This window comes from Cyprinodon variegatus, unplaced genomic scaffold (assembly GCF_000732505.1).
Source record: "Cyprinodon variegatus isolate N-32 unplaced genomic scaffold, C_variegatus-1.0 Scaffold295, whole genome shotgun sequence".
In the NCBI taxonomy this organism is placed as follows: domain Eukaryota; kingdom Metazoa; phylum Chordata; class Actinopteri; order Cyprinodontiformes; family Cyprinodontidae; genus Cyprinodon; species Cyprinodon variegatus.
In genome coordinates, this window is record NW_015150748.1 from 609,643 (window position 1) to 633,042 (window position 23,400).

The 23,400-nt window shown below is 34.9% G+C and overlaps 1 protein-coding gene and 1 long non-coding RNA gene across 4 annotated transcripts; one reads left to right on the top strand and one right to left on the bottom strand.

Annotated features, from left to right (window-relative positions):
• Positions 1-180: 180 nt before the first annotated feature.
• On the bottom strand, positions 181-14,491 carry chmp2b (charged multivesicular body protein 2B). Its single transcript, XM_015383831.1, has 6 exons — positions 14,314-14,491; positions 11,492-11,583; positions 6,751-6,945; positions 4,703-4,805; positions 4,367-4,473; positions 181-1,571 (listed from the first exon to the last, which is right to left on the bottom strand). Exons 1-6 carry the CDS (start codon positions 14,345-14,347, stop codon positions 1,458-1,460), a joined length of 645 nt encoding a protein of 214 aa, XP_015239317.1. The 5' UTR covers positions 14,348-14,491; the 3' UTR covers positions 181-1,457.
• LOC107090450 lies at positions 13,042-22,692 on the top strand. Of its 3 annotated transcripts, XR_001481477.1 has the most exons (5): positions 13,042-13,350; positions 16,945-17,106; positions 19,295-19,401; positions 21,966-22,164; positions 22,287-22,692. It is a non-coding gene; the product is annotated as an uncharacterized LOC107090450 (long non-coding RNA). The 3 variants fall into 3 exon arrangements; XR_001481476.1 differs by lacking the exons at positions 21,966-22,164; positions 22,287-22,692 and having other exon boundaries at positions 19,295-19,963; XR_001481478.1 differs by lacking the exons at positions 21,966-22,164; positions 22,287-22,692 and having other exon boundaries at positions 13,042-13,336; positions 19,295-19,963.
• Positions 22,693-23,400: the final 708 nt, after the last annotated feature.

The window sequence follows — 23,400 nt, forward strand, 5'->3', positions numbered from 1 at the left end:
TGGCGTTGGTATTTTAAACATCTGGCGTGAATTTCATGAATTAAAAAGGATTATAAGAGCTTATTTAGAATAGAATAAATAATGCTTGCAGTGTAACCTTTAAAGTGGAAAAAATGTACAAGATCCAATCTGAATGTACCATTCAGATTGGATCTTGTACATTTTTTCCACTTTAAACTTTATTCCTTATAAAAGCCATAAACCTTTTACAGAGCCAATTTACAATGAGAGAAGTCAACAAAAATCAGCATGAAAACCTTTTACATAAAATTCTACCCAGTCAAGCTCATCAAATTCTCAGAAGAGCCTAAATGCAATTCTGTAATTACCTTGGTCTGGTTCATGATATAGGGAGAAATAATTAGCAGAACCTCATTGGAGTCTATTATATGTCACACACGAGCATGAATGACACATTTTCAGTTCATTTTGGAAAAAGGAACTAATATGGAAAAGAAGGGCCTGAAAGGGGGGAAAAAATTACTTTACATGAGCAGATTTTGCCGTCTCTCTCACAAAAGCCAGAAGCTGCTGACATTAACAGTTCACTTAGTTGGAAAACCTGACATAAAACATGTTATATCACAGTGTCACTTCAGCATTCACTTCCATTGTTCAGTATCTGTAGTGTGTGTGTGTAGTTTCTTTTGTAAGAGGCGGCTTTTAATTCCTAAAGAAAGTAACTGCACAGCAGCTGGTAGAGAAAAGGGACTGCAGAACCAGTGCTTTCCTGCAATCGCTCATTAAATCAAAACAACCAAGAAGCCAAAACACAAAACCTCATTTCATTCCCATGTATCAACAGACAATCAATTTAAAACTCTGCCAGTGTTTCATTGAGTCAGGATTTAAGTTGAAGCTTCAAACTTAATGATGGTTATTCTAACACCTGCATGTAAATTTCCAGAGCTTTAGTAAGAAAATGCAAATGTGTCCACTGGGGGCTTTAATGGAGACGGTTCGCCTCAGAGAAAGCAAGTGCGATGGTTTTAAACGAAGCAAGAGCAACACAGACAGACGGTAAATGGTCTGAGAAACAGGAAGCATGTTCCATCTGTTTCTTGACCACCCTCAAGCTCTTTTTAATAACTATTTCTTTCATTAAAACTTCCTGGACTAACTACAGAGTGACGAAACCTGCTAGATGAAAAAGCCAATTCCAAGAAGCATTTGTAGCCCTTTAAAAGGCAAATTTACATCATTATTTGGGCCAACTTGTGGCCTTTCAAATGACATAATAAATATGTTCTCATAAATACGTGTCCAATGAACTTTAAGGCAATAAGCATAACAATGCGAGTAAACATCAGCCTGCCTGTTTGCCTTTGACTGTGTGTGTGTGTGTGTGTAATAGTGTAGCACTTAAAACCTGACTAAACCAGTGCGTCTGACAGAGGCTGCATCAACCAGTTTTGAGTTGCACCAGTTTAGAATGTAAACAATAACAAGACGGATAATTAATCCACTCCCAGAGCTCGAAGTTGTCTCTCGATCTCGTCGTCAGAAATGGTGGCTTGTTTGGAGGAGGCGGAACTGGGGATGCTTTTTCCTGCAGCTGGTGCTCTGACCATCTGGAATCATAGATTGGGAGAAAAGCACCATTACCAAGAGGACTTGATTAGCAAATGATTAAATAATCGCACTGAGATTTAGTCTTTGTTTATTACTTGATGTTAAGAATAGTTGGATTTGAGCCCAACCACAAAAACAAAACAAAATTAGATGTTGAGATGAGGGATTTCCTAGACAACATTACAAAGATTTCAGACATAATGTGTTCAAAGACTTAATACAGCATCTAATGAGTGTTTAAAGCTGTTAAATTTTTTCACAACTGCAACCTTTGCCTTGTTTTACATTGATTTGTGATTGTCCACCAAAAACAAGAAAATACCTATAGAATAAAAGAGTAATTAAACATGATATTTACACATTAAAATCTAAACATCTATTGATCATTTGGGAAACTTAAGTACACAGTTGGCTGGGCGACGTCTTATTTCTTCACATTTTCATTTTTTTTTAACAATTACCTGCATTTAAAATCTGATTGTGATTTGAAAAGAATCAGAGGGGCTCAAGTGTTTGGTCAGATTACATTTAACAAGTATAATATGCTCTTAATGTTGCATTAATACACATAAAGAAAGGAATTAAGAGTTAAAACTAGCTCTCAGGTCCATGCATGTAACTTATAGGGAAGTACTTTTCTAAGCAGCAGTAAAGTCCTGCAACAATGAACTCTGGACAAGAAAGCCTTATTAACCCACAGAGGAAAGCTCTGTCTGTTTTCTGTGTGAAGTCTGAGGTATTTTCATCACCTTTAATGATCAGGAACTTTACTATTGGATTAAGTAGCATAGGACTGCAACTTACGATTTTTTTATCTGTCAATTATTTTTTCCATTAATCAATTAATAATCAGGTAGCCAATGGTTCCTTAAAGAAGCGTTTTTACGAAATCAAACAAGATGAAACTAAAACTTTTCGACTAAAGGAGTTCTGGTTAGAGCAGAAAATTAATCTTTTTTTACCTTAAAAATTTTGTCTGCAAAATGTTTTCATATGTTTTTTATTTTTATTTTGACATAATCACTGCTCTAAGTGGGTTGCTCTGTCAGCTAAAGGCATGTTTTAGAGTCTCTATACTCTAGTTAATGATTAATCGATTAATGAATTAGTTGACAATTATTTCAATATTCGATTAATCTGACTAATCTGATCAATTGTTTCAGCCCTAAAGCAGCAGTAAAACTCTTTTATACATAGACTTGTTTGTTATATATATTCAATCCCATTCAGTTTATTTATATAGTGACAATTCACAACACATTATCTCAAGGCACTTTACAATTTAATCAGATCAACCAGATCATACAGTCAAATTGTTTTAAAGTTTTCTATCTAAGGAAAACCAGTTGACTGCTTATATGTTAGCTCAAGAAGCTTTTCTCTTTGAAATAAAAATTTTCAGATCAATTAGGAAAACTTTTTCATTTCTTATTTTAATAAGACCTTGTCTACAAACATGCATATCCAGAAGATTTTCGCTTCAGGAGAATGACAATAAAATCCTAATTGTGTTTAAAAAACAAACTTGGTTAAAATGTTTATGTATGACACAAATTGCACAGCCCTTGTTAAAAAAAAAAAGCATCTTTCTAGTTTCTCTGTTTTCCCAGATAAACCACTGTTTGGATAAACCACTAACCCACATCACTCATTTATTTCTAGACATCTGATGGCGAACCATCCACTGTAGCATCTTTTTAGAACCATGATGTCTGGTTAGGGTTTTCAAAAGTTTTAAAACTCAAACTCTGTATCCAAACACAATAATAATTTGGCATAGTATTAATATATATATAAAACAAAATTAGGATTAAAAAACATCTTTAAAAAAAATAATATTTTCACATAAAAAAAATACATCAAACAGCATAAAATATAAAGAAACATGTTAGATGTTGGTTATTTATTTTGCATTTATTCGCACATTTATTTAACTTCTGTAATTTTGTTTAGAAAGCAGGAAAATGGTGAGTTTTTCATGGATTTTTATGTTTTAACCTGAATTTTTTACCCCCATGGTATCGAAAACAGTCTCGAGTATCTCATATTTTGCTGGGTTTAGATATCAAGTTTGCACTTTTATTATTGTGAACACCCTATACCTGGTATTAAACAAATACTACAGCAATCACCAGCATAACATTGATTCTTGCAGGTCTCCAAAATACTACATCAGGGTTTTATCAGGTGTGATCGACTCAAATTTAAGAAATTCCCCTTGGAAGGTGGTGTTCACTTTAAAATTTCAGGGTAAGAAAATGGATGAAACTTTTGGAGTAAAGTTTAATTTCCATGTGATTCAGCACCTTTCTAGTCCATTTCTATTAATCTCAGGCAAGAAAACATACTTTGTTTTCTCTCATCAACAAAGCAAACATTACCAGAGCTCTAATAAAAGATGTGTTCTGCATTTTATAGTTACTCCCTCCTAAGACAAAGGATAATATTATCAAGCTGCCTGTATGTTCACTACAGCTGTGGGTGCAGTTATTGGGCAATGTGTGCATTTCTGCAGCGAATAGAGGGTAATAATTCATGAAGCCCCCCAGGGGGAGCCAGACACACAGCAGACGGAGAGTATGCAGAGCCTGAAGAGCTGTAGGCTAGCCCCACCATGTGGCAGCTGTTATGCATTTTAACAGCTGAGTAAAAGAAAAGCTATGAGGAGAATTCATTTGTCTGTGAACCAGGAGCTTAAAGACCACTTTACAAAACATTTTCACAATGTAATGAGTAGAAGACTTAAAATTGACTCTCGTGGGTAAAATAAGAAGAATCCAATTCTGTTTCTTACCTTTCCTGAGATCTCGATGCCGATCTCATCCAGGACCTGGTTGACGATGTCCTGAGATTCTTCTTCATCATCAGAGGCATCGAAAATATCATCTAAAGTGTCGTTAACTGGGCAACGATGATAAAGGGAAGGGAAGGAAAAAGGTAAACCAACAAAATGTTAAGGTCATTTTGAAACTTAAAGGAAAGTATTCATTTAAAAATTCTTAAATTTGGCTTCCAAAAATCTTTTATTTTTTTCATCCAAATTATTACATCCTTAAACCAACCTGGTAAATCTTTAAACTTTTGATAAATTCTTATCCATATCACATTTTTGTGCATTATGGGCACTTACTCATGTCCTCTGTCATCTCCATCTTCATGTTCTCCTTCTGGAAGTCCTGCATGGTCTTCAGCGTTTTCTGTGGATCCATTTTCTTATTCACAGCCTGCATCGTCTAAAAAACAATAGCAGCAAGAGAGAGACATTTTTTTTAAAGCCCCATAAACTTCAATTGTTAGGATCCTCCCTTAGCTGATCAAAATATAAAATGATTACATTTGCAAAGACTGAAGTTTGCTTTAATTTGAATTTCAGCTCTGAATAAATAAGAATTGATGCTAATGATAAAGAGTCCAGCTGAGGGAAGCTAATGGAGACCAACAACTGATCGGGATATTAGGGGAATCAAAACAGCAACATCTAATATAAAACTGAAACAAGAACATTTAGAAAGGGCTGAATTAATAAAAGTTCTCAGTCTTTTTCTTTTATGCATGTTTGCTGCTGAAATCCAAATCTCTTCACCAAAGCTGTGTCTCATTTTTAAAATCAACAGGTTAGTTTCACATCCAACTTCCTTTTAAGCACTGCTGATTGTTGCTGATCAAAGGTCAGCTTTTAAAATGACAACAGAAAAAAAACAGCAGAACAAGCACTCAAATTTGTATAAAATAGTAAAAATGTAGGATGTGAAGGATCTAAGGAGAGCTTAAAAATGAAGAAAGAAGAAGAAAACGGAGCACTAGTAGTAGACCCCGAAAAATCTCAGCGGAGCCAAACTGGAGGGTCTGAATGGCTGTTTTTGAAGACAAAGGGGCCATCCTCGTCCCATTACTGGCAGCAGCCCAACAACCATCAGACGGCATCTCCCAATGGAGTGCTTCAAAAACATGACACAAAATTGCCTGTTTGGACTCGGTGGGCGAGCAACAAACATAGTGCCTTCAAATGTGGAAAAGGTTTTATTTCCTGATGAGAAAAGTTTAATGTCAATGTTCCTGATGGCTTCAAACTTTACTAGCGTGAGAAGGAGATGAAACCTAACATGTTTTAATCGCAGCAATGGAGGGAGCGCCATCATGGTCAGGGCTGCTTTTAGCTTCATCAGAACAATGGAGATCAAGGTTGTACAGGTGCTTCAAATAGCAGCTGGCTGTGAGGAGACGTTGCATCCCTCATGACTGAGACCAAGACTTTTCCCTCTTTTGGGCCATCCTGTGTCTTCCCCTGAACTTATTCCAATTAGGAAGATTTGAAGAGTGATGGCGAGGGAGGTTTACAAAAATGGACATCAGTTCCAGACAGCGGATCCCCTTCATGAAGCCACCTTCAGCCCTTGGAGCAACATTCCCTCAAGGAAACACTTACACCAAGCATGCCAAAATGAATTTGAGAAGTGATCAATAATAATGGTTGGAGCTATTCATCATTAGCTCTGTCCATTTTGGACACTTTCATTCCTGTTTTAGGTTACTTTTAACCGTGGTCTTAAACTTTTGATCAACCCGTTGACAACCTATTTGAATTCATTTGTTGTTTTCAATAAATTTCCTGCTGACAACTCTATTGTTCTGTCTATTGTTCCTATTTCTTTCTTATTTTTTATTTTGAAGCTTAACCTTCAAATCCAACAATGCAAATTCATACAATTTCTTAACCGGTCTTCAGATTTTAATCAGGATTATATATAAAAAAAAAACGTGTTTCAAAGAGCATCCCACATGTATTAAACCAACTCGGCGTGTAACTAACATTAAGCTGCTAATATCTTTTTTTTGACACCTTAATGCACAGACACCTCGCCACCCTCCATTAATCTGATGCCTAATTATATTTAACCTATCTGTGTGGATGTACAATACATCGCTCCTGGCCAATAAAAGCATCACACTTCATTAACGATGATGGTGGGACTTCGCTGTGACACAAACAGCTTCTACAGTTTATCTTCTTATGACAGTGTTAAGATTTTAGCATAAAATAAATGAAAAGAAAATTAGAAAATAACTTATGACTATATTTCTGGCCGCTGCTATATGCAAAGAGTAGTAATTCTTATGTTTAGCAGATAAAAACCAGGCACACCGGACCTTAGCCTAGCTAACGATGTAGGATTTTACCTTGGCTGTGGTGGACATGGCACCAGCCATCTTCATTTGGGAGTTCATGACTTTAGCTTGCGTTGACATGGAGGTGACCTTGGAGCTCACAGCGTACGTCCGGTTCTTCTGCTTCCTCAGCTGGACCAACTGCTTTGCGAGGATCTTACATGCCTCCTTGTTTCCGCTTTTTGCCATTTTCTTGATCTCCATCTCCTACAGCGAAAACAGAACATATGAGCCCAAATTAAGATTCTCTTTTATTCAAGGATTTTTCCTGCCAATTTCTCAATGTTCTAGGACATGAAAACATAAGAATTAATGTATATTAAGCTTTTAAAATAACTGTTCCTAACATTTAGCTCAAAACAAACCTTCCCTCTAAATATTAATGGCTGTTTTCTGAATAAAACCAATGTCTTCAGGAATGCCTAACGATATAAATAAATTAATTAGGGCTGCAGCTAACGGTTATTTTGCAAATCAATTTATCTGTTGATTATGTCTGATAAATCTATCAATAATCAGATAGCAAAAGGTTCCTTAAAGAAGACATTTCACAAAATCAAACCAGATTAAACTAAAACGTTTCCACTTGAGGAGGCTGGATAGATATTGATGGACAGAAAATATTCTTTCATCTTAAATGCAAAATGTTTATATATTTTTCTTCTACAATTTGGGTAAAATTACTGCTCTAAGTGGGTCGCTCTGTCAGCTTAAGGCATGTTTTAGAGTCTCCAAACTCCACTTAACGATCAAACTATTACTAAATTGGTTGATGATTATTTTAAGAATCGATTAATCGAGATTAATCGGATTAATTGTTTAAGCCCTAAAATAAATCTCAGAGACTTAGACTTAGATAGAAGGGATTACTCCCTTCGGGAAATTGTATTTCCAGTAGCAGGAAAAATTGCACATACAAGAAAATAAAGGATGTTTAGACACAGTATATACAATAGAAAAATAAAAACAATTAAATAAGGTGTAGGAAGATGTATTGGGGGATGAGGATAGACAAATAAATACAGAGGGCTTTAGCAAAAACAATGACTTAAATTAACAGTTATTTAGTGTATTGCACTTGAATGGTTGAGAAAAAGATGCTGAACAGTTAAATACAGACAGCTTAAACTCAGTCTTTAAGGTAAAATGCCATTTTTTGGGAAGCCAATTCCTCCATTTAGTTTTAGTAAACATGAGAGAGAATACTGATGCCTTCAGGGATCCAGCATGTGAGCAGGAGTATCGTAGAGCATCCCAGGGGACTATGTAATAGCTGCAGGTACAATGAGCTGGCAAGACCTCCCAACAACAGCATGTAAATAGTCTTTATTTCCTGCAAACTCAAATCATCCTCTTTTTAGAAACTAATCATCAATTATTTATATGGAATCTAAAAAAGAAAAACTAAAAAGCTAAATGCTTCCACCTCTTATCACAAAACATTTGTGGAACGTCATTAATAAAATGCATTGTAGAATAGAATAGAAAATCCCTTTATTGTCCCACAGTGGGGAAATTCTGGTGTTTACAGAAGCAAAAAGTTCACAAAAAATGTGGACCTTAGAAAAATGTATAAGAATAATATACTAGTGAAGAGTTAAAAGATAAACAATAAAATACTGTACTGTAAAGTGTTTTAACAATATAAAACTGTGCACCTGGAGAATAAAATAATCAATATTCAGCCATGGATAGTTATACAGTAATGGATATTTGAAAAATAGCAGCAACTTCTGAGATGTGCAAAATGATAGCAGCATGTTATTTAACTGGCAAAGATAGAAACTGTGCAAAATCAGCATGAATGGAACAACTTATTGAGGTTGTTGGGAACAGTGGTGTTAAAAGTCTTAAAGCTGCTGGGAGGAAGGATCTGTGATAAAGCTCCCTGGTGCATTTAGGGTGCAGTAGTCTGTCACTGAAGGAGCTCTCCAGTTCTGCAAGTTTCACGCATGGGGTGGGAAACATTATCCAACAGAGATGTTAATTTAGTTCGGATCCTTTTGTTTCCCTCCTCCTGTACTGAGTCCAGAGGGGATTATGCTGGGATCATATTCTGTTTCCTAAAAACGGTTTGACACTGAGTATAATCTTTAAGGAAAATAGCTGCATTATAAACTGCGGTGTTATCAGAAAATCTCAACGTAACAGCAAGAAGACAGGGAAACTGGTGTTAATGTTGATGGGAGCCTCTCACTAACTCATTTAGCTTTTAGACGTAAAGAAGAGAGCTCTGCTGTGATGGATTATTCCTTTCATAGATGTGATGTAATGCAGCACTCGGCTGAGAGGCTGTTACACTTTTCCTCCATAGGAGAACAATAGATGGACAATCAGAAACTAAAGCAGCTTCGATCTACGATTACGCCAATGTTTTTATTGTCTGCTGTAAACAATATAAAGTGCTTTCTTTTTTTTTTTAAAGAAACCAAAGCATAATTTCTGTTTGATTTTTTTTTTCACATTAAGAAACTGAGATGAATCAAGAAACTGATGAAAAAAATTATGATTTACAGTTTGATCAGCCCTGATATGTAACCACTGGATTAGAATCTCAAAGATCCTACCTTTCCTCATTCAGTGAACACACCATAGCTAAGTGCCATCAAGTCTGACAGCCTTGGAAGTTATTACTGGTTGAACACTCAGCTATTTTCAGCATTAGGGTGATATATAGGATCAAGTCTGAAGAAGTGAAAAGGCTCTAAGAGGTCATTCAAAATGAAGCTTTATCCCCTACAGAATAGGACTGTCGAATAAAAAAAGGAAATAAATAAATGTTCTTATTCAAAATCAGTTCTCATATTAACTTATAAAGGTTGATTCGTATGAACAGAGCTAGTTAAACTAGTTGAATGAGACCTCTGTCAGGGCCCAAGGGGGTCTATATCGCTATTACTGGCAATAATGGGAAATGCTGTCTTCCTTCAGGCAAAACAATACAGCTTTTGTCCACTGGGTGGAGCCAAAATAGACCAAAGCAGAAGGATTTTTAGAACTGCTTTAATATTATACTAGTCTTAATATGTTGCATAACTACACAGTCATGTTATTCAGGTAAACGTAAAAAAACAACAAACAAAAAAAACGGTTATTTAAAATCAACAATCCAATTTGAAATCATAACGGATTGGAAATAATCAATTCTAAATCTTGAGACCTGAAAAAAATCAGTTCTTGAAATTGGAATCGATCCCCAGCCCCATAACAGAGACTGATTTGTTGTTTATTTAAGTTCCTTTGGCAGAAAGCTAGACATTTCCCTCTGCCAGAATTTACAGACGTCTACAAAAGGCTACTTAAAAAAGAAAAAATAAAGATATGCACTTTCTTTTTATCCAATACCCTAATGCACCTTATTTATTATAAAGGAACAACTTTATATTAAGGGTAAGATCCTTTCCTTAACCGGTTGTGGTGTAAACATCCAGAGGTTCACAATAGTACGTAAGCTGTGCTTAAAAGTAATGGAGCTAAATTGCCCTTAAAAAAGAATAAAAGAAAAAAAATGCATTCCAGAAGTGTCAAGTTGTTAAGTCTACCACTACAACAACAACAAAAATACGTTCAAAGTTAATAATCAGTTAGGTTGTAGGAAAATTGAGTTCAGCCAATGGTCTGGCGGGAGACACATTAACAGGAAACTCTGACACTAAATACATTTTTAAATCTTTTTTTTTTGTAAATCAGTGAAACCCTACAGTTCCTCTCAGACACACCTGCTGACTGAACTCTCTGCTCCTAATCTAAATAATTAATGATTTTTCTAGGTCGAAAGGCTGGAATTGAAATTCCAACACTTTTGTTATAGTTCTTCAAGACAAAGAAGAATTTAGAAAGTCAGAGATTTATACTTAATAGAGTTAGATTTTGGCTCCACATTAGGAAAATCTGTTAGACAGAAATAAAATAGAGTTAAGCCTAATTGGTCCTCCTTAACTTTATGGCTAATTAAAAAGCAATGAAGCAAATATGCTGCATAAAACCTCACAATAAATATCAATATATATTAATATCAACCTTGCCAGTCAAATTCTACTAATTCTAAGATTTTATTTTGCTCTCATCTTCCCTTGTGTAAAATGTAATATACATCATAATAAGACATTGAATCTTTGGCTTTTTGCCACCTTTAATAAAGGCTCTGCCTATAAATCTGAGAGTGGACACATTTTTTTTTATTGCAAGCACAATAGGGGACCCTTATGATTGTGCTAACTTGCAGATATAAGCAATTTTCATTTGTAAGCCAAGATCTTTTTCATGCAAGGCATGCAACAAAGCTTAAAAGACCAGACTAATTAGCAGAAAGCATTAATGAAGAACAAAAAAGGGGTTCCCCAGGGAGGTAATTATGACCCATTTGATATTTACTTAATACAACTAAATGAGGAAGACCCCCCTCTGTCCCTTTTATCTTACAAAAACAGGAGATGTAAGGTACGGTGGTGACTATAGCCTCATGGAGTGAGCCGTGCATCTCACTTGCCTAAAGCAAAGCCGACACACTGGATCGTTCTCATCTTTTTCCTTAGACCCATTAGCCACTTAGGCTCAGTCCTCAGAGGTGAACGGCAGACTAAACATTTTTCTGGGACTTTTTTGAGAGCATCACACACTGGGGGACCTGAAAGCTTTGACGCAATATCTTGAAATCTTACAAGAATACTGTGCACACATTCTTTCTTCCTCTCCTATTTTTTATTTTTTTTTTTTTTTTACACTTATGTGGTGAGTGCGTGTGATTGCTAACCATTTGTTTCTCTTGTTTCTCCAGCGCTGCTCGGTCCCTGGTGATCTGTCTCTGAGTGCCTCGTAGCTCCTTAGACTGTTCCTTGATGATGTCTGGAGAAAAAGCAAAATGAGTTTAATGCTTTATATCAATCAACCAATCTGATTTAATTGGTTAAGCCTTCTTAATGCAATCAGCTAAAACACCAACTCATTTTCAGGGAAGAAAAAGCACAGAATAATTCCATTAAAAAAAATGCTAAGCCATTTAGATAAAATTCCACTTTTTTCTGTCACAGAAAAAAAAATCCCAGCTGAAAGATATAAATGTTTAAATATTAAGGCACTATGATATTACACTAAAAGACTTTTATTTCAAGCTGATTAATAACAAAAAAGAAAATTGCATTATATATTAGATCAAATATTCAATGGTGATAAAATACCCTAATTAATTTAAAATTGCAACATTATATTTTATTAGGAATAAATGGTAAAAAAAAAAAAAAAAAGCATAATGAAAATACAATATCAATAAAGATAAAGCAGAATTAGTTAAGTTCAACTAATTGCCAGCTCAATAAAAATGCATCTTTAATTTGCTTTAAAAAAGACGAACCACTCAAATGTTCTTTTGCCTAAATAAAAGCTTTTAAACTTGAATAAAACTCTAACAGCCCTTTTATTTGTGCATGACATCTCATAATAAAAAATAAAAAGGAAACAAAAAATAATACCTTCCTCCTACAATATAGCCAATAAACAGTATTCCCTATGAAAAAAAACAAAAACATTGTAGTTAAGCCTGATAGCAGGCTTGTTTGGTTTTCTGTCCCCAGATTCTTGGAGAATACCAGAGGATGATCAGCAACACACTGAATACCAACAGACAACTGTGGCAACTGCTCTCGCAGCTGACATCAGTATTGAGCCAATCAGCTCTAAACCTCCAAACCAACACAAAACAGCAATAAATCATGTGAGACGATGTGCAATTCAGGAGTCACACAACCATCAATGACTTGTGAAACAGAGCAGAGTGAAATAACCAGCATAATTCAAATGGCTGCCAGAAAAAAAAGTAAAAAAATTAAAAAATTAACTGATGTTGTTGGTCCAAAGTCTGAGATGTATCTATAAGACTTTTTTTTTTTTTTTACAGACAAACATTAAAAGTGCATAAAATATAGAATATATATTTTATATCAATTGTTTTCATTCTTAAAGTTATAAAAATGTTTACCATTTATGTTCATTGTAAAATTAATCAAATCAAGAATCTTGTAAAAAAAAAAAAAAAAAACAGAAAAAAAAATGTCTTCAAATGTTTAAATGTATATGTAACATATCCTATTAGTCCACACTGTAAATTCAAATTATGTATAATATTTAGACAGAACATAAAAAGGAATTAAAAAATAAATAAATAGAAGTATAAACCAAACTGACCAACCTGCTAAACCTGACTTTATAAATAAAATGACAGAATATCACATCCTGTCAAAGCAGTGGGGAGCGCTCATACAAAGCTCATCCAGTAAAAAAAAAGTTAAACTATATTGGACCAATTGTTAAGGATGATGCATAAGTGCGTATAAGGTGACGTACAACCAACGTATCAAAGTGGGAGGGATATCGTCCTACAAATATGTGCGATCTAACCCCCCCACCAACAACCACGGCTGGTAAATTAAAAAATGTGAAACTTCTTCGACTACCAGACCTGAAATCCAAGAATTCCCCAAACCCTCAGTCCACAGAGTGAAAGGGTGAAGAAAAACTAAATAAATGAAAGAGACAAGAAACTGCAAAAAGGAAAAAAGACATGGCTGATGAAGATCTGATGACAGCTCAACATACAGTGGAGGTAAAGGGAGCACAGTGAGTAGAGAATGCAGATTGTTGCTTTGGGTGAGGCTGGCATGACTGGGATGGGAGGAGTATGAAATGCAACAGAACAGCTAAGCCTGTCTTCTCTAACCTAGTGTCTCTAACATTTAGAGAAAGAAAAATAAGCTACAGTGGTGGAAAATAGTATTTTCAGCCCCGAGAGTTTTTTTTTCTTAATGGATTAATTCATTTTTAAGAAAATGCTGTCAAATTTTCCATTTTCCACTTGATGGACTTATCTGAATAATATATTTATATTATATAGCTTGTGTAAAATAAACACATCAATAAAATGAACAGATGACAGCATGCCTTAGACGTCATACTTTAACAACCCTTCACATTTATGAAGCTGCTCATTTTCACCCTCCTGTTAACCTCAGTAGTTTTTACATTCAGCTGTCTAAATATCTTTAAATCTCAAATGTAAAACAAACACAGAAAAAGGTCAGAAATACAAAAATTGGCATTATACTGACGAGAATGAGTTAAAAAAAATCAGATATTTTGTCAATAAAAACAGTTTAAATTTAACTGTCTTTAATGCTTATAAGTGGATCGACAGGTTGACGTTTCAAATAAATGAAATAAAGTCACATTTATTAAGTTATAGCAGAATACAACATACTCTCCCTACATTTACAGCTTTGGTTATAACTTGTATTTAATAACAGCTATTGGGTGAGAAAACAACAAGTCTTCTTGTATTTCAACGCCATTTAGTTGTGTTTTTAACTGCCTTCTTTCTATCCTAGCTTGCTTGTTCAACCCAGGCAGAGTTTGGCGATGTTTCGACGCTTTCTCCCTCTTAGTAACGTGACTGGTGACTCAACAAAACCGAAAACAGGTCCAACGAGTTATAAGAGGAAAGCTAACACAACGGGCTATAAAAAGCAGGGCTAAAAACAAGTTAGCTAGCTTATTTCTTTATTTTTTTACACAGCTCAAACTTACCATCGACAGTCTTCTTCTTGAAAAGGGAAGCCATGACGCTACACTGTATCTAACTAAATATTAAATTGAGAAGCCGTGGAGTTTGACACGGTCTTGGTTTGAGTCGTCGTTCAGCCGTCAGCCCGGGACGGTGCTGTTTGTCTGCTCCTTCGTTTCCTGGTTGACTTCTGCTGCTGGAGTTCCTCCCTCAGCTGGCGTCACGGCGGGACCCGTGTGATGCCTTTGAGTGTACTCCGGAATATTTACTTTTAGTTTGCGAATATGGCTAAAAACGCATAAAAATGTTGTGTTTTCTTTAATAAATTAGAAAAACGTAAATTATGTTGGGTGGTAGAGATCAAAGTATTCAATATTTTATCAGCGTCTTACCACAATCTTCCATCAGAAAAATAGAACTACATTGCAGGCTCAATTTCTACAGTTTTTACTAAGCATTATCAATAAAGGCTATTCTTTATTGGAAAAATAATATGTCATACGGAACACTTCAAGTATATTATTTTCAGAACATTGCAAAGAAAAGTCCCTTAATTGGGGTGATTTTACAAAAAAAATTCTATAAAAACTATTATTGATGTTGGTCTTGAATGTAACGCAGGAATGGGAACTTCAGGATAACAAAGAAATGTGCTCATTTTATTGCTTGGGAAGGGAAAGCAAGCAAATGATGTCATTTTATATAAGACTTGTTAATTTTTAAAGACAGTTAAAACATTTTCTGTTTAATTTAGCTTTTTCTTGCTAATCTAAGCTTTGCAGCTTTTCTTTTGCCATTTGCCTCAACAGAATTTGTATAGTTTACCTTTCACTACTCACAACAAAAGTAGCCATTCATATGAATGTTTCATCCCTTTTTATGCTGGTGAAGATTCTCAGTCCTCCAGGTCATAGTCATTCCTAAAAAAGTTGTTTAAAACTTGGAAACAAAGTCCAGTGTGGATTGTTTTTTAACTTTTGGGGCATTACCCTTTTTAAATCTAAAATATCATGAAATGGAGAGTAACAAAATCATGTATTAACAGTTGTTGTTTATTTTAATCTGAACTGTGAATTTCAGTCCTCATCAGGCAATACGTCACTACAATTGAGGTCTTTACAAGTCAAACATATCCAGACACTGACATTGACTCGACTTTTAAGTATAATTTTATCCAATAACCTTCTGGTTACATTAGTTTGATGGTTTGGAGTCCTGCAATAACAAGAGGGTGAATTTGAAAAGGTTACGTCTTTCAGCCTCTAATTGGTTTCCTTTCGATAGTGACTTATTCCTATTGAAAATAAAGCATCCCTAAAGGCAGGCCAAATCCTTGATAAAATTACTTTACCCACATTTCTGCTATATCCACTAAAATTCTACAAAAAAATACCCCAAACTCAATTTTCTGAAATAAGTTCCTGTTTTCTCAAACTTTATTTAATTCTTAGCCTGTTAATGCAATTCTTAAACTTTATAAAATTTCGGGCAAAAGTTTTGAGCTGTGCAACATTTTAGTCCAACTATACTTAATCCAAATGATTACTGTTAATTCTTAAATTCGTATGTTTAATCTTTGATTCCTAAGCGATTTGTGCAGATTTTTTATTTTTATTTTTTTGTGTTTCCCACTTAAACATTGCTGTATTCAGGACCAGCATAACAGCTGCACTATGTTGAATAAAGAGTATCCCAAGTAGAAGTTAGTGCCATTTTATTACATATTGAGTCAAAACACTTTAAAGGAGGATAGTAAAATGTAATCATATCTGAATCTTAGATATAGTAATTGATATATTCTTAGCTGATTATTAACATTGGTCCTGTATGCATTATAGATTCTTGTGAGCCACCCTAAATTCTTGAAAATATGCAAATAATGTCAAATCTCACAAGTTATCTTTACCTGTCCTAGGTGTGTTGCAATTGTCTCAATTTGAACATTGGACCCTAAAAACAATAGTGTTTCAAGAATCCTTAGAAATCTAAAAATTAAGCAGTACAGCTGGGATTTTTAAACCAGGGAACTGCTACTATTCAAACCTGAATTAAAATTCCTCCCATATTTTTTTAACATTCATTTTGCTAAATAACTACAAATCTGTATAGTTTTATTTTGGTTCACAGTTACTGGATTGCATTAACATTCAATTCCAATAAAATATCAAATTTACGGTTAAAATGTGACAAACTGTGATATCATTTTAAGAACATAAAGGCAAATGAAAATCACTTTAAAAGCAAAATCAGGCACACACAAGACAGTCAGCAAAGACTGCAGGTGAGTCGAGAAGAGTGGGAACAGGTTTAGCAAGTTTGACTCTGAGGACTCAGGTATTATGACATCAATGCAGCTAAAAATAATCTTCTGTTTTGTCTTACTGAGCATCTACAGTAAGGTACAGATGCTCTTTGTTGTTTCAAGAAGACAGCCAATGTAATTCCCCCTACGGCAATATCAGGAATTGCATTCCTGATTTCATTTCTTTCCTTTTTATCCCCAGAAGAGAGCTAAACCATCCTCTCTAGTTTGTATTCATATATTCCTATTTCCCTATCCCATATTAATGCTGCGAGGAAGTTTGTTTGGGGCAATTGGGACTCTTGGACCATAACCAACTCAATTTTGTGGTTTATTTATTTATTTTTTTCAGAACTGACTGGTGTGAATGCAAAAAAACAGAAGAGAATATGTAGTAGCAGGGGGAGACTCATCCTAAAACTGATGTAAGATGCCAAGTTGGAGCAGCAGAGAGGGGTGACTTTGAAAGAGGAAGATGGGTAGCCCTCAGCGCTTTTCCCTCATCTCCAAGGAGGTGAGCCTCTGTGCATCGGCATGTCGTCCTGAGGCATTGCTCTTGTTAAGGTTATTAGAGAAGATGTTTAGTACTAATCAGCGGAGGACCAAAGGGACCACCACTAAATGGCTTCATCAACGCTAGACCTCGATGGTGATAAATCTACCTCCGAGCACTGCAAGGGTCTGCCTCTAAGCATGACTGTCTCTGACTGTGTAGGTGCAAAGCAGTGCAAAGTTAATCAGTACTTGAGAATTTAACGTGCATTTTCTTTATTATGCAGGAAAATATCCTTTTAATTAAACAATTAAGTACTCATCTGCTTTTCAAATTAAGTTAATCCCAGTGAAATTGTCGTAATTATTTAAATAGGTCAATTGTATTTGTCTTCAAATTGCTAATCTAATGGTCACACCATTCTTTAAGCAAGCTCCATTTTTAACGAAACAGAATAATAAGAAAATTATTTAATTAGGAAACCCTTCCATTCCTTTATTTTGTTGCTTTAATAGATCAGATTATTTCCTATTATCTTGACTTTGTTTTTAAAGCCAACCCATTCTCTTCCTTCACCCTGTGATCTAGCCCCGAGCAAACTAGCGCGTAATGTTAAGGCACTAACTAAAGTATGTCTGCACACGGACCCAGCAGAGAGAAAGAAACAATCATGTGTGAAATTAGATCCCAGCACAAAGACAGGGGAGTCGGTGCTTTAAAGTACACCAAGCTTTTAAGCTCTTAGGGATAGTCAAAAAAAAAAGAAAGACACAAAAATCTCTGCACTTTATGATTTTTGCAATTCGTTTCACTAACATTTGTTATGCTTCTATTTAGGAGAAATCACTCACAGATATCTAGATCTGAACCTGATTATGTCATAAAAAAGTCCCAAGATTGACAGCGGATAAAAAAAAGGTGATTTTTAGTTGTAACTGAAGTACAATATCACAGCTCTCTCATGAGTATTTATACCCGTTTGAACCTTTTTCATTTCATATCATGTCAAGAATAAAATCACACAATTATAATTTATATATATTTGATAGAAAAGCACAAAGTATTGCAAATTGTGAGCTGGAGGGAAACAATAAATGGTTTCCAAATGTACACAAATTAAAATCTGAAGAAGTTGTCATGCAGCCCGGTTAATATACAAAAAATGCATCAGTTATCCTTCATGTACTTTGCACAATACTTTTTTTTTTTTACAGTTTTAAATAAAAAAAAAAAAAAAAAAAACTGTCTGGATTGTTTGATAACTAGGATTAATTGGATTGAATTTTCTGTTTTTTTACCTTAAGACAATATTTGCTGTGTTGGTGCTCTATAAACTAAATTAACACATTTTTATTCAGTACCTTTTAATCTCTCGTCCCTAGTTGAAATAAAATCAAACCACTATGTATACCTTAAATCTAGGGGATAAGGAAGCTGGTTAGAGTAAATTTTAAGTTGGATGAGATTCACTGCAGAGAAATGCTGGACAAAATGACCTTAAACTGGGGAGGAATTTTACCTTTTTGATCTTTCACATAAAGACGGAGTTGAAGTGGAATTGTTACGATGAGATCAGATTTATTTTGCTCAATCCAAAATAAAGTGTGTAGAAAGATTTTGAATTTAATGTTAATAGATGCTCTCCATCTGATCTGACAAAATGACTACTTTGCATAATAATTATGCTAAAGATTTCCCTCTCTAAATTTATAAAGTTGGTAGACCCTGAGATACATTTTTTCCTCTGTTAACAGAATTTCAAATTATGTATTATTTCTTCCCTCTTTAAAAATATGGGCTACTTTCTGTTGGTCAATCTAAAAATCTCAATTTAATACACAATTATGCAGGTTTTTGCTTTCAGTATGACAAAAGTTTGTTTTTTTATGCTCTTGTAAGGCTCAGTGTTTGCAGAAATATTGGTTGTGAAGTAGCTAGCAACACATTCTAAAGCAGTACAAGACATCAGGCAGTACTTCTGCTTCTATGATTCTTTTATATGGCAGCTGAGCTCGGTGCCACATTTCAGCAAAACCAAGGATTTCCTCATGTTCATGATTTATCATTTGCATTGGAAATTCATAAAATCCCCGATGGTCTCCTCTGTGTGTGTATCATTCTCTTATTCCACAAACATACTATAAATCCTGAGTAATAATCGGCTACAGCGTGTGAATTTATAACATATGATTTCCTTCACATCTGACAGGTAACTGCAGCCTGAAATATACTTGCCTGCATGAACAGAGAGACAAAGGGGCTGTGATGGGAGATTTGGGATTTTTGAAGCCCCCTTTTCATTCTGGTGGATACATGGTGAGTGCATCATTGATACACCAAGAGGGCAACTGTGAAATAGAAAAGAAATCTATGCAATGTAGTGAGATCACCTTTTCTACCAAAAAGATAAAACTTGAGGAGAAGAGCTTTAATCCTTTCAGATTCCTAGATATATTAACATTATGTATAACCAACACACTGCTCTTCATTCCAACATGGATTCAGCTGAAGCCACATACTGCTCTGATCTGCCCTACATCACCCTCTTGAGAAATAAGATTTATAGCCTCTAATAGGACTTAATTTGCTCTTTTACAGTTCCAAGGATTTTACAAGGTTTTATTTCTTGTTGGATTTTTTTTTTCATACATGGATTAATGGTACCATTGGTTTTCTCACACTTCTTTTTCCTATAAGGCAGCCATTTTTTCACAGGTTTGCACTTCATAGAAAAGGGGATCTTAAACCATTCCCTCACAATTTCTCCTTCACAGGTTCCACACTTCAGTATTTGAGGTCCACCATCCTGATCTCTTTTTCTCTCTCTGTAATCTAACCCAAATCACATAACTGGGCTATGGTCCTTTGATAAATATATGCTGAAGTCATTAAAAACCTGCAGGCTTTGAGCGTCTGGACCATCCAAAGTCCTGGTGTTCTGTCAGATCAGCATACTCCGTCAGACCAGCATAGCCAACATGCATGCGCAAGACGTCAGATATGCGTTTATTCCTTTAGTGTTTTGCATAAAATAGACTTTAAACTACCTCGATAGGTGTGTATCCCTTTAGTCATGTACAAATAAAACAATTTAAGGTCAGATCATCATACGCTTCAAAAAACAGAAAAATTAAGTAATTACATTGTTTTTTCGTACATGAATAAAGGGATACATGTCCGTTGAGGTAGTTTAAAGTGTGTTTTTTGTACAAAACTTAAGGGATAAACGTGTATTCACTATGGGTATGCTGGTCTGACCGAGTATGCTCATCTGACAGAACAAAGGCTCCGTCTTATACGCTTTTTTTTTTTTTTTAATGATCCCACATGTTTACTGTACTGTTTTGAGGACTGAGATGGCCAAAGACAAGCTTGATTCTTGGACCATTTTTGCAATAATTTTGCCATATTGTTCCATCATTGGCCTGTTCAAACACCAAATGATTACCTACTTTCAGTTTTCCAGCAGAAACCGCCTAATTTGTGTTTAAATTATCCTGGTGTATCACAAAATTCATTATACTTTGCTCTCTTGCATGAGTTCTTATATGGAACTTAATAAACAGAGACCCACAGCATCACACACCTTCACTATACCTAACTATGGGCTTGAGGTTTTCCACATTATTTTTTTTAGGTCAGACTTAAACAGAACACTTGTCGGTAGAAAATTTGTATCCAGGATAATGGGAGCAAAGCCAAAAAATAAGAATAAATTATAAGTTAGGAAACGACTCATATTATTTTTTGAGATATGACAAAAATTACTTGTTTTCTGTCATGTTTTTCAAAACAGCTAGCTGGCATTTAGACAGCATGACAGAAGTTATCAAGACTTTACTTCTCTTTTTTTTTTCTTTTTTTTTTTACTATTTTAATATTATTTTCTGTGTGCTGCTGAGCTTGGTTTGTCATTGTTCAGTAGTCTAAAATTTTCTAATTATTATTTTGACAACAGATATGGCTCATTAAGGTAAGTAGGGATTTAACTTTAGCCATTCTGATATTTGAATATAAAAAATACCTGCCTTAACAGCCTGATGTTCTTTTGTCATTCCCATTTTTTAGCTGACCAAGAGCCAAACAGCAAAGTTACAAAAAAATAGAAAGCTACTGATTCTTGATTTAAAGCCACTAGACCCTCTTATCTATGATTTACAGAATCCCTTTTTGTTTTAAATTTTCATCGCACTGACAATTTCTATTAAAACAAATTACTTCTTGATTCATTCTGTTTTCCTCCACTGAATATATGTCTAACAAATAAAGATAGATTTTTCTTAAAAATAGATTACTTTTTAAGTTTTAAATGTTAGAGTTTAATTCTATTTACTGTTTTATTGTTGTTGGTGTTATTGTGAAACACTTTCTATAAACTGCTGCTGTTTATAAATGTGCTTTATGAATAAAAGTGACATTGAAATTAAACATGTTTATATACTTTTTAAAAACAGATACATGTGAATGTACTTTACTCTGTTTTGCTATGCATTCATATTTTGTTGTAAAACATGTTTTAATCTTTTCAGTTAGATACTGCTTCATGTTTAGCAATNATATATATATATATATATATATATATATATATATATATATATAAATTAATAGTGAGACATTTTCATTCTATTGTAAAAACAAAGTGTTGGAGAGGAGAAAGGACATATGGATGACAGCAGGTGTCTGAGAGCCTGAAGAGACGTAGGGAGGTTTGGAAGCAGGGAAACGGGCTGGGATCAGCAGGGAAGGGGAGTTTGGGATGGTCTAATAAATCGAGTGAGTGACTCCACTCTTTTTTGCCCGTGGGACAAATGTAGTTTTGCTCTCCGACGCAGCGCAGCACCAGGGAGTAGCGGGTAATGAGAGATTATTTCACCCTGTAGTGTTTGCTCATCGTCATCATCACTGCCACTCCCAGCTTCTCCAGCCTCCCAGGACACCCAGACACACACTTCAATAAAACAACAGAGAAGATGGAAAATGGAGTGCTTGGATGCAGTTGTGCAGTTACATACAAATAATCAGAGATGAGGCAGAGTCATAGTCACACAGAGACATTCATTACAAAAGCTTGCTGGTCTGGTGAGTAAGGTCAGACAGTAAGGTGTGGAGCTGCTGGCTCCTTCAGGGATTTCATATTCAAGTGGGAAGTCCACTCCCTCATACCTTTCAATGACACTAGTTTTTTTTTTTTTTTTTTGCAGGACCTTATTTGCCTGAGGAAGCCAATCTGTTTTAGGATATGCCCTACACGTGTCAAAGCAAGACTCCTTTTTTTTTTTAATGTTTCTCTTCCCTGTCTCTGGTCCATGGTCCTTCTTGCCTGGAGCCAGACTCGGACCACTAGAAGTGGGCTGGTGGTCCCAGCAGGGGCCCAGGCTCTGACAAACCATTAACATGAGGGAATTAAAGTCATTAAGCCTGGAAGGGCAATAGAGGACGAGTCCTTCTAATGGAGAAGAGAGATGAGGTTTACAAAGTTAGGTGTGGAAGTTAAAAGATAGACAAAGAATATTTGGAAAAACTGTACAGTTATGCAAATTGCAGATATTTAAAACTAATCATACAAAACAGTCTTTAAATATCTTCAGGTTTTTACAGAATATTTATGACAATTGATTTTTTTTTTCTTTACAGCTGATCTATATGAAATTGATTCGTTTTTATTAATTTAGAATTTAATGTTTAGTTTTAAGGCTGCATGGTGGTGCAGTTTATAGCACTGCTGTCTTGCAGCAAGAAGGTTCTGGCTTCGATTCCAATGGAGTTTATACATTTAGTTTTTATGTTATCCCCTTGCATGTGTGAGGTTTTTCTCAACAGGAATAGTCAAAGGTAATGTAATGGTCCTGTATGGCTTTAACCTCCAGCTTAACAAAGACTACAGCTAAACATTCAGACAGAGGTACAGTGGGTAGTTTCAGTTTAAACATATTCATGTCAAGGATTGTTCCTAAAGTAAATTCTCTATGTCACACTTTTTAGATTTTTATTTGCATAGATTTAAAAAAAGGAATTCTCTTTTTATTTTTCAGTTTGTAATTTTATAATTGTTTGTGTTGGTCTATTGGGTTAAATCCTAATAAACTAATTCTTATTTTGTGGTTATAATAGCACAGATTAAAAAAGGGTTCTGCGTGAGAAAGATAGCGCACCTCACCCTCAGACCACTCATACTGGCACTAAAGAGAATGTGACCTTCCTATTCTTTCTATGCCACATACTGGAAAACATTTTATAACAATGAGAAAAAACAACAACATATCATTAGCAGCAAAATATTTAAAGACCCTCATTTAAGCTTAATTTCATACATAT